Consider the following 11,162-nt stretch of genomic DNA (forward strand, 5'->3'; position numbering starts at 1 on the left):
CAGAGTACTCACAGGTCTCAGAAACTCAATTAAACCCCACTCTCTGTACCAGAACATCAGATCACATAGGACACAGAGTACTCACAGGTCTCAGTAACTCAATTAAACCCCACTCTCTGTACCAGAACATCAGATCACATAGGACACAGAGTACTCACAGGTCTCAGTAACTCAATTCAACCCCACTCTCTGTGCCAGAACATCAGATCACATAGGACACAGAGTACTCACAGGTCTCAGTAACTCAATTCAACCCCACTCTCTGTGCCAGAACATCAGATCACATAGGACACAGAGTACTCACAGGTCTCAGTAACTCAATTCAACCCCACTCTCTGTGCCAGAACATCAGATCACATAGGACACAGAGTACTCACAGGTCTCAGTAACTCAATTCAACCCCACTCTCTGTGCCAGAACAGCATGGCACATAAGTAAAAGTAGTAGAATTTGCTTTGGGTTACCACTCCCTATCAGCTAACGTCATAGACACGACAGTTACCAGAAACCAGACATTACGACAATAAACCTATGTTTTATGACAGAAAGACAATAAACAATCTTGATGTTATAATGAAGTGTATATAACATGGAGACTGAAGAAACATGACTATTGTACTTTTTTTTTAGCATTATGATGTGACTGCTTGTACCCTAGAAGAGCTGTATTAAACTGTTACTTTGACCGGATCCTCGAGTCTCCTCTTCTACCTTAACAAAGTCAACGTGCATTTGAAAATCACTGTACCACTGTCTTCACTGTGTAAAGTCAACTTGGAGCTATTTCTCTGTCCATATCATAACAATCCTCCCCTCCTGCAGACAGGGGATGATAGACTCCCCCAGCCGCCCTCCCGTGAAATAAAAAGACCCTGGCAATTTTCCACAGCCGTCTCACCCCAGCTTCTCTCTTGTCTGTGCAAATGACATGTTTCCCACTACTCCCTGGCTCCTGGGGTGATTATAGCGTGCTTCGGGCCCCCGCAGGCGGCTCACCGTGCACTAATAAGACCAGAGACAGGCTTCCCCAGCGTGCAAATGTGAGAGATTTCACTCCCAGACATCATACCTCAGCATGACATTCACTTCCCTGAAGAGGATGATGACTGCTCAGGCTGAACTCCTTCCTGAGGAGGAATAGACTGGCATTAACATGTCAGAGGAGTTTCACCAGTTATGTATCAGTAAAGACAATGTACTATTTGTTACCTAAACGCCTCATCTCTTTAACACTGGTTGGTTATGAAACAAGTAACCATGGCAGCGTTTACACAGACAGCCCAATTCTGATCTTTTTTTCACTAATTGATCTTTTGACCAATCAGATCAGCTCTGAAAAACAGCTGGTGTGAAAAGATCTGATGTGACTGGTCAAAAGACCAATTAGTGGAAAAAAAAGATCAGAATTGTGCTGCTGCATCCGAAGATCCTCCCCACTGTATTGACTCAATACATTATAGAAAGTCAGATAAAGGGATATATGACCAATCAACATTTTTTTTTTTTTTTTGTGTGTAAACCACTTGTAAAGTGATTGTTGTAAAGACATCTGATTTGTCCCCTAATTGAGTGAGTGTCCCCTAATTTTCATGGGTCTGTGGCATCCACCTGTGCTGGGTTCAGGTGGAGAATTGGTGAGAGATGTCTGCCCTCTGCTGGATATACAGGGTAGTAGTGACAATTCTGTAAAAAAAAATTCACCTCTACAAGGCTCCATAGGGACAAATGGGGATCAACTGTTTTTTAACTGAGGTTTACAGGGGGCTCACTGGTCATACACTTTGTCCTTTGAGTGGTTGACTACTTCCATGAGGTGAGTAGTGTCAGGCGTACACGACCCTACTACAATCACGACCTGCCACGCACACCTGAACGTTACCAAGTTCATGGTATGGGTGACTGGAGGGGGTAAACTCATTGTGTTGCATAATTCATGGTCCATATTATCTTAGATCTACACAGTGCCTGTTTGGAAACAAAGCAGTCATTAACTAAATGATTTTGAAGAGAAAAAGGATTCCAGGCCTGTGGATCCAGAGCGAGGCCTTTGTCACTGAAACCCCGGGAGTCTGATTTCAGACTGGTGAATAAGACGTGATGGTTCCTCTGGTTCTATTTAGTGGAGAGATGAGGATAGGAAGGGTGAATGGAGTTCAGAGACAACAGTGATTGGTGTGTGTACTGTTCATTTGCACACATTTTACACTTGCAGTTACATTTGAAGCAATTTAATACATTTTGTGTTTTTAATTTAAAATGTATTTGTCTGTCTGTAAGGGGATGACAAGAAAGAGTGAAATGATTTGACTTCAGTAATGTCATATAACAGTCCAATAGTCTTTCATCCATTGTTGTCATGGCGCCTTGCCGATAATCAGAATGCTCATGAGGAAGACCATGATGAAGAAGATCCACATAAAATAACCTATCCATCACCCTGGCAACCTTCTTCCACTCTGCCTGGTGGCGCAAGAGGCCCTCTGCTACCGGAAGCAGATGGCGATGTACTCCACGTTCCGCACCAGCTTGGAGTCCACCCCGGGTAAGCTGATGCCATGACTACAGAACATACAGGGGTCAAAGGTTACTGAGGCCACCACAGCAGCAACCACGGTTGCCTTTTCAACCTCTGGACAGCATGGAGGCGCCTCCTTACAGCAATCCCCCAGGGAGAGGTTCCCGTTGGACTCAAAACCTTCGTACTTGGAGCTGGGTTTTCTAATCTCTGGTGATGTGGTGTTGGGGGTCAAGGCTTGGGGTGACGTTGAAGTCCAGGGGTTTGGGATCCGGAGTGTTTGTGGCGGTACTGGTTCTCTCGCCCGCTGTGGCCTCCCAGTTTCCCATTGGCCTGGTGGTGGGGCTGAAGATGGGGTGGTGGAAGTCGTCCTGTCCATAGTGTGAGGAGGAAGAGGAGGGGGAAGAGGTGGCAGGGACACAGTTCTCTCTCACCTCGTAGACCAAGATGATCTTGGGAATGTAGTTGATGATGAGGACTTTGGCCCAATGGGGGACGGGTTTGGCTTCGGCACAACAGAAATGGATGTTCATGATGAAGACGGTGAGAGCTGTGGAGGCTGTGATCATTGTCATGGTAGTGACGTACTACTTTCCTGTGTGACAGACAGAAGAGAGGAAAACAACTTACTTCATGTAAATACATGGATTCTGTGTGTGTGTGTGTGTGTGTCTGCACTCACCAATAAGGGGTACATAATCAGACGACGGCATTCTCTCGGCCACCATGAGCTGGAACACGGTCAAGGCCAGCAGCACGGTGACCCCCAGGGACTCCTTCTCCCCAGAGTCAGCTGGCAGTTAGAAGCCCAGCGGGGCCAGGAAGGAGATGAGGAAGCGGGGCAGAAGGTTAAATATGTAGAAGGAGAAGCGGCGTTGTAGCAGGACGGTGTAGGTGATATCAGGGTAGGAATCGGAGCAACAGCCGTACATGATGACGATCTTGGTGGCCGGCATGCCGTGGCATTCCCACTTCACGTTCTCCACGAAGTCCGGCAGGTCCTCACTGTCCATGCCCATGGCTATGTCAACCTGGGAAGAGACATCGGAATAGAGGGTGAAATACAATTGGAGTGTAACAGTGGTGTTTCAGAGCATGTATAATGCACACACACACAATGACTTTGTCAGCATTGCTAATGGCAGAATGACATCACCACATACAGGACTGTGTGTCTGCCTGTCTGTGGTAGGGCAGTCTGAAGCAGTAGGACAGGGTGGGTCTGCCTGTCTGTGGTAGGGCAGTCTGAAGCAGTAGGACAGGGTGTGTCTGCCTGTCTGTGGTAGGGCAGTCTGAAGCAGTAGGACAGGGTGGGTCTGCCTGTCTGTGGTAGGGCAGTCTGAAGCAGTAGGACAGGGTGGGTCTGCCTGTCTGTGGTAGGGCAGTCTGAAGCAGTAGAACAAGGACAGGGTGTGTTTGCCTGTCTGTGGTAGGGCAGTCTGAAGCAGTAGGACAGGGTGGGTCTGCCTGTCTGTGGTAGGGCAGTCTGAAGCAGTAGGACAAGGACAGGGTGTGTCTGCCTGTCTGTGGTAGGGCAGTCTGAAGCAGTAGGACAGGGTGTGTCTGCCTGTCTGTCTTTCAGGCTCACCAAGTTGTCACCATTTAACTTTTATACGGACACAGGAGACAGTCTAAATAACAAAGTATTTGTGTGTGTGTGTGGTGTGTGTGTGTGTGGTGTGTGTGTGGTGTGTGATGTGTGTGTGGTGTGTGGTGTGGGTGCCCATCCTGTACACCTCGTTGCCGTTGTATGTCCAGGAGCCAAATGTGAGGTTGCACTCCTGGCTGTGGAAGGGGAAGTAGGAGACGACCACCACAAAGGAGCTCAAATTCCAATTACAATTCATGGACCAACAGTTATTCTTGGTAAGGGAGGTTGTTTCTAGATAGTAGAAATGATTATGGTTTAGAGGCTGTACTGTACAGTATATCTGTGTCACGTACGCGCGTACTTGTTATAGAGGACGAGGTCAGGCCTCCACACCAGACTGCTGGGGATCCGGATGACCTCCAGGCCATCATAGTCCTCCTTGTTCCACCTCAGGTAGGCATCGTGCCACATCTGACGGATCCACAGCTATCAATACCTGGTTCCTCTCATCCTGCACACACAGACACAGATATAAACACACACACAGACAGACACAGATACTGTATAAACACATACACACATAGATGCAGGTGCCCACATACCACAGACACATGCACACAGCAGTCACACACACACAAGACATGTGGACACACACACATGATGTCAACTGGTCCTTTTGTGGCAGGGCTGAAATGCAGTGGAAATGTTTTTGGGGGATTCAGTTCATTTGCATGGCAAAGAGGGACTTTGCAATTATTTGCAATTCATCTGATCACTCTTCATAACATTCTGGAGTATATGCAAATTGCCGTCATACAAACTGAGGCAGCAGACTTTGTGAAAATGTATATTTGTCATTCTCAACACTTTTGCCCATGACTGTAGGCTACTTCCTCTGCCAAGGGGTCTAATAATTAATGGCACGGGTGGTATGGTATTAGCCCCATGGAATGCTGGTTCAAGCCTCCCTCCATTGTTACCCCCTCAATGGACCGAATAGCCCACATTGGGGAAGGGTCCTGTCTCGAGAGTTGTCTGCGGTGTGGAGAGATGTGACGCCTTGGTCGCAAATGCAAGGCGCATCCCGCGTAATCCAATGCGTAAAATGAGCTCACTGTGACGTTTTAAATATAAAAGCAACAATGTTAATCTAGGTCAAAATAAGACTGTTAATATAATTTAAAATAAGACAGACATATGTTTACATTTCCATAGGCTTAACTCCATTGTAGGATTTCCCAAACACGTCCTAAATACAGCTAATGTCACTGACTTACCATCGAGCAAAAACATCGCAAAGCACACAATTGGAAACGTCTTCCGCGTTTAGGATGAATGTCCAGAAGGAACCAGGAGGAAGTTGGATCAACACACACCCGCTCCTTTGTTTAAATACATCCAGGTTTGCATGACGTCCATTCAATCCCAATTGAACTCAATTGCTTATAACAGCCCTCCTCGCGCTTTAGGGCAGCAGAGGTTGCATGCCCGCTCAGACACGGAATAGGACCCCGGCTATCACGTAGAAGGCAGAGACCGGGGAAACCAAATAAAATAAAATCAAACCAGATGCCCCCGGCACATAGGCACAACACACAGGATGTATTCAGCTGTAAATCAAACTATTGGCAGGTGTGCTCGCGAGGCAGACACTGGTTGAAGCAGAATGAATAATGTAATAGGTTTAGGCCTACCAATTTGTTGATCAATGGGCTTGGATATCAGGTTTGGATAGGGCATAGGAATGGTTTGTGTGATTTTATCATCATGGATACCAGGGTAATCAAATGGTTAGGCCTACAATTTCCAATCAAATACAAAGACTGGATGTGGGTTTTGGTTGCCTTGGAGGGCCCTTAGGAGACCTGGGTAATGGGGCATTGAGGGAATAGATGGCGCAGGATTATATCTGGGTGGTATAACCAGTAGACGTGTTCCTATGGGGGTGTTCAAGTCCAAAACATAGGGTTGTCTTCTTCACAAAACCTAAAGCTGGGACCCAAGCTGTTGCCACCCTGACACTTAATCAGGTCACATCTCACTTTACTAAGTATCACCTACACTAAATCCCACAGCTTTTCTCAGCTCTGGCAGAAGACTTTGGTGGTGTGTCAGGGGAGAGATATTCATCATGGTAACAAAGAGAGATACAAAACAAGCTTTTGTGACTTGGGAAACCTGAGGTTGGCTTTGTCTGTATCTCGATAGCAGGTGTCGCTGTGCAGCAGGGGAGTCTGCATGGGTCGCAATAGGGAAACTAAGGCCTAACTCCAGCCTCCAGACACAGTAGGCCTATTTACACACAGACTGATACAAGCTTGTGTGTAAGGGCATTCTTCCCAGTGCAGGCATGCTGCAATATGGGTATCGGAGAGCAATGCCAGGTTCACTCCTGTGTTAAAAGATGGGCTTGTTGGCAAGGCTGGCTCAGACACAACACGCTACCTACCCTGCCATCTGGTTGTGTTCAGCCTAATAACTCTCGCCTGACTACACAAACAATATGCTCTGTGGCTTTTCTCAAACAAGAACTGATAGCCCATTGTACAATGTGTTAATCTAGTTCATGCTCCGATCCACTAGCATGTGGGGTTTTAATCATGTCTAGACAGAATCAACCCATTTAGTAAGTCCTTTCATGCTACTGATAGTGCAGTGCATACAAATTAAATTATTTAAATAAACATGCATTTGTATGCAGCCTGCTTACACACACAATTCTATATTGTATTGCATATGTTTGTTCTACTTTCCTCAAGTATATAATTCCCACTGGACTTTGTTTCTTCCAGCATTATAAATGTAGCTTCTCACCCTAGATTTTTGTACACATACAGGGAGGGAAGACTACTAATCGCACACACAAATGCAAACACAATACTCAAAGTAATTCGGCAATATAATGAATTTCTAAAGAGCAAATAAAACATCACACATTTTGGATTAATTTACACAGACTTTAATAGCTTTATTTACAGATGAATTCTTTTGACAGGTTGTTGTTTTTTAAACCTCTGTTGGCGTTGTTCAGTGGATGCGATATCTTTCAAACCACTTTATTATTTTTTTAACTCCCAGTCTTAAATTTGCTTGAGTAGCGTTATCGGTAAACAGTGCGCTGAGCGTTTCTGTTTTTTGTTTTCTTTCTCTTTTTAAAAACGGGAATCTAATCGTCTTCCTGTAGGAGGCCAGAACCAGATAAAAAAAGGGGGAAGAAGAAAGAGTGATGATGATAGTCATGACAGGGTTGAGAGGGGTGGGGCTCCCTGCTGATGGGATGGAGAGTTTAGGATGGTAAGACTAAGCCAGTTGACACATCATGTGGATACTGCAAGTGCTAGGAAACATCAGTGATGTGGTAAGTGCCAAAATGGTGGAGATTTCTCTGTTCAAACAATCTTACAACACTTCCTTACTTTCTTCAAGGTCATAACTGATGTAAAAGGATTGTATACGTCATAGGACGCCGGTGGAGAATGTTGAGACAAAGCCAGCGACTGAAGGAGTTGGGATGGTAATGGACATGAATAGCATGAGTAGAGAGGCACATGGCCTAAGTCATTTGATTGAGGTATGTGAAATGATGGCAGGGAACAGTGCCAACATGAAGATGGCAGGGAAGATGGAGGAGAGTGGTACAGAGATGTTGACAATGGGAGAAATGCCAGGAGGTTGAAAGGGGGTATCCAACAGGTAGATAAGAGGGGTGAGGGGTCAGAGGGACAGCAGAGAAAAGGGCTTCAGATGGAGGGAGACTGAAGGAGAGGGGTCAGATGGGGGCATTGAGACTCAGTTACTGAGCAGTAGCTCTGTTGCTGTCTCCACATCCCAGGATTTCGACGACAACGCCACTATTACTGCATTCTGTGAAGACGGGACAAACAGGAGTGTAAGAAGTTTAGAACACTGTCAGAACTGTGCTACAGTATTCAAATCACAAAACTGAGATCCATTGGTGAACCATATTAAAATGGGATCAAAGAACATCACCTATCAACAGTGGTCTTGTAATAACATAATAAAGCATAAATGACTTATGAAGGTATGAGACAGTAATAAGGGGTTGATCACTCACTTTGTCAAAGCCCATGGCACAGAGTTTGTCTATTTTGCGTGTGTACTCTGGGCTGGAGGAGGGGGCGCCAGCATACACATGAGACCAGAGTCTGGCCGTCTGTTTGAACATCTCTGGGTTCTGCTTATACTGGGGGGGGGGGGGCAAAAAAGAGAAAGAAATAAAGAACACATCACAATACCGAGCAGGCAGCAGCATAGAAACCTCACTAGGTGACAATTTAGTAAATCACATTTACTCAACGAACAAATGGCAAAATCTACAAACAAATTAGAGGTTTACTTATTATGCATACTCTCTCTCTCTCACACACAGACACCCAGTGTTCCTCTCACCTGATTGGCCACCACAGCGTCCTGTGGGTCATCTGGCTCTGCAGCTGCCAGTAAGGCCTGTAGTGACAACAGCACTGTCCTCAGCGTCATAGCTGCCGCCCTGTCAGACACACAGAGGAGATGGTATTAGAGTACTAAGAACTGGGATCATCCGTAACTAAGACATGACAATGAATTGTTGTTATTTTTTTTAAAGAGTATTGGAACAGAGTGACTTACCACTGGTCTTTGAGGATGTCCAGACATATAGCACCTGTGACTGAGCTGATGTTGGGATGCCAGATCTTTGTGATAAATCGCACCTGGGAAGCACATAAACAAGCAAGTGAATTAGCAAAGGACTTCACCCTGGCACAGGTCAATGTTGACAAAATTCACAACTGAACAATAAACATTAGAATGTTATTTTGTATACATACCTTTGGTGGATTGAAGGGATATGTTTCTGGAATTTTAATTTCTAGTTGATATCTGCCACCTGAAAAATACAGAAAGCAAATAGTTATGACAGCAAGAACTCCAACATATGCACAAGTACTGACTAAAATATGGGATCAAGCGACTGCTCAAATCTTCTGTAACCTTTTGCATGACACAAGCCTAGCTCCCTTGATGGAAAAAATGCTTTGAATCCTATTGTGGCGCAGTAGACAGACTAGAGTTTGACTCAGGTAAGCTAAGTAAGTCTGCCTCAGCCCTCAACTAAACACAGGTAGGTGTGTCCCAGGTAAACCTGTTAGGTGTGTCCACAGTCCCAAGTCAGTAAACCCCAGCCTCTCACCTTCATACGGCGTGTCAGGTGGCCCTGCAATCTCCCCCTTCAGCTCTGTGAAGTTCTCATCCACTAGGTCCACCTTTATCTGGTTTCTACTCGTCTGTCAGAGAAGGAGAGAAGCAGAGGTCATCAGTTGGTTCTGTCACAGAGCATGTGCTGGGGTGTAAGGAAAGGAGGGGTAGCCATAAGACCAATACATCTATACCCAACTTCCTCTCAACAGACATACTCACAGAACGATCGGTGACAGCTAATACGTTCACATGACCTCTCTCCTTCCACTTGAATATGATATAATTTGATAAGAAGCAACAGTATGAGAACTTTGTCAGGTCCAAGTTGTGCTACAGATTCTTACGGGATATGCTAAACTAGTTGGCTAACGTTAACTCCATTCACAATTAAAATACTACCATGACATGACACTTATGTTGCTCAATACCTTTAACTTTCAATGCATGGCATGAAGCATGTCATAATCACCTGCAACAGGACAAGAAGGTAGAAAATGTCACGCTAGCTTTCGAACCCAAATCTGCCAATGCGGCAGAAGTTGACACCCTGGTAGTAAAAACACAGCGTTAACTGTGGGTGGCAAATATCATACTTCTTAGTTGACTAGTTAGCTACCACCCATCGTCTGACGTTAGAAAGGTTAATTAAGCCTCATTTTAAACCAGCGTGACTTTTTTCAATGCTTAGCTAGCTACCTTCGCTGGAAGCGCTAACGTTAGCGTCAAGGCAGGGAATTTCCTGTAGGCTAGTTAAGTTAGCAGCATAACGTTCACCAACGTTGCGAACAATCCAGTCACGCGTTCCTTCCTTGGCCTCCGTTTGCAAACAGGGTAGTTAGCGCCTTGTCCTTCACCTTTGTTAACATCTGGCTAAGTAACCTCAGTAGCTAGCTAGCATATAATAAAACACTCATTTTCAACAACAGGCAATCGTGTTAGACACCCAACTCAGCTAGCGTTAGCTTGCTAGCTAGCTAGATATTTAGCGTATCGTTCACGGTCGATTGAAAAAAATAAGCCCACCTCCTCGCTTTTGAGAACCTCTTTAAATTCCCGTTTTATCCTTTGAACCGCGATGTTGGCCATGATTTCGCCGTGTTTCTGTCGGAAGGGAACACGATCCTCTCGCTCAGTCAGGCCTCGCTTGGCTTCAGCCCTACTAGTAGCTAGCTAACCCAGCTAATTCGCAGTCCCCCTCGCACTTTCGTTCTTTCTGCCTGTCACTTTTGGATCCAAGCAACAATAACAGTTGCAAGGGTACAGCTAGTTACCACTAAATGCTAAGTTCTGCGCAAACGTGACTGAGCCACGATGTCATAAAATATACCGCTAGCTAGTTACTAAAGAGCCGAGGGACATGTGTATTTTCTGGAAGAATTGTCACAATGTACGCAGTTGACAGTTTGTGATGCTGGAAACATTTTAACACCAACTGCATGCAAGCTGAAAAGCGGATCATGTGATTTCGACAGCATTGCTTTGCTGTACGCTACTTGTCATTAGTTCCCTCCTTGTCATTACATTCCAGAGACGCTTGTCTGCAATAACTGGTACACCTATTTATTGTGAGTGGACAATGAAAAACAGGCCTATAATTGCTTATATATGCTTGATTATATTGTCCAAAGTATAATTGAATATATAAATAATTACACTGTACATGTAACATTATATGTATTGTTACCTATCTGGACCTCAATGATGCAACAATGGGGCAACATTCAGAATCTTCTTATAGAAAAATATGTATCTGGGACAACTCTCAATTCAGCAGTATATACGTATATATGGTTCACTGCTTCATACGTCCTTACTGGATCTAGAATGCTGATGAGGAAGCGATAAGTATAGGATGAG

At 45.1% G+C, this 11,162-nt stretch overlaps 1 protein-coding gene, 1 long non-coding RNA gene and 1 pseudogene across 2 annotated transcripts; all 3 read right to left on the minus strand.

Annotated features, from left to right (window-relative positions):
• Window positions 1–2,251: 2,251 nt before the first annotated feature.
• Window positions 2,252–3,090, minus strand: LOC110504435 (neuronal acetylcholine receptor subunit alpha-9-II pseudogene; annotated as a pseudogene).
• A 3,959-nt stretch (window positions 3,091–7,049) lies between these two features.
• Window positions 7,050–10,840, minus strand: LOC110504905 (ubiquitin-conjugating enzyme E2 K). The gene is made up of 7 exons (XM_021583777.3): window positions 10,329–10,840; window positions 9,298–9,391; window positions 8,936–8,994; window positions 8,736–8,818; window positions 8,517–8,616; window positions 8,182–8,310; window positions 7,050–7,970 (listed from the first exon to the last, which is right to left on the minus strand). Exons 1-7 carry the CDS (start codon window positions 10,389–10,391, stop codon window positions 7,896–7,898), a joined length of 603 nt encoding a protein of 200 aa, XP_021439452.1. The 5' UTR covers window positions 10,392–10,840; the 3' UTR covers window positions 7,050–7,895.
• On the minus strand, window positions 9,525–10,326 carry LOC149971603 (uncharacterized). Its single transcript, XR_016491619.1, has 3 exons — window positions 10,002–10,326; window positions 9,775–9,852; window positions 9,525–9,572 (listed from the first exon to the last, which is right to left on the minus strand). It is a non-coding gene; the product is annotated as an uncharacterized LOC149971603 (long non-coding RNA).
• Window positions 10,841–11,162: the final 322 nt, after the last annotated feature.

Source organism: Oncorhynchus mykiss, chromosome 25, assembly GCF_057628025.1.
Source record: "Oncorhynchus mykiss isolate SJ-2025 chromosome 25, ASM5762802v1, whole genome shotgun sequence".
NCBI classification, from domain to species: domain Eukaryota; kingdom Metazoa; phylum Chordata; class Actinopteri; order Salmoniformes; family Salmonidae; genus Oncorhynchus; species Oncorhynchus mykiss.

Excerpts from the sequence above, each read along its gene's own strand:
- LOC110504905 (XM_021583777.3), bottom strand. The coding sequence starts at position 10,391 with ATGGCCAACATCGCGGTTCAAAGGATAAAACGGGAATTTAAAGAGGTT. Across the intron at positions 8,311-8,516 it reads ACGCTGTGGTGGCCAATCAG|TATAAGCAGAACCCAGAGAT; the intron begins GTGAGAGGAACA and ends CCCCCCCCCCAG. Across the intron at positions 7,971-8,181 it reads GTGCCATGGGCTTTGACAAA|AATGCAGTAATAGTGGCGTT; the intron begins GTGAGTGATCAA and ends CCGTCTTCACAG.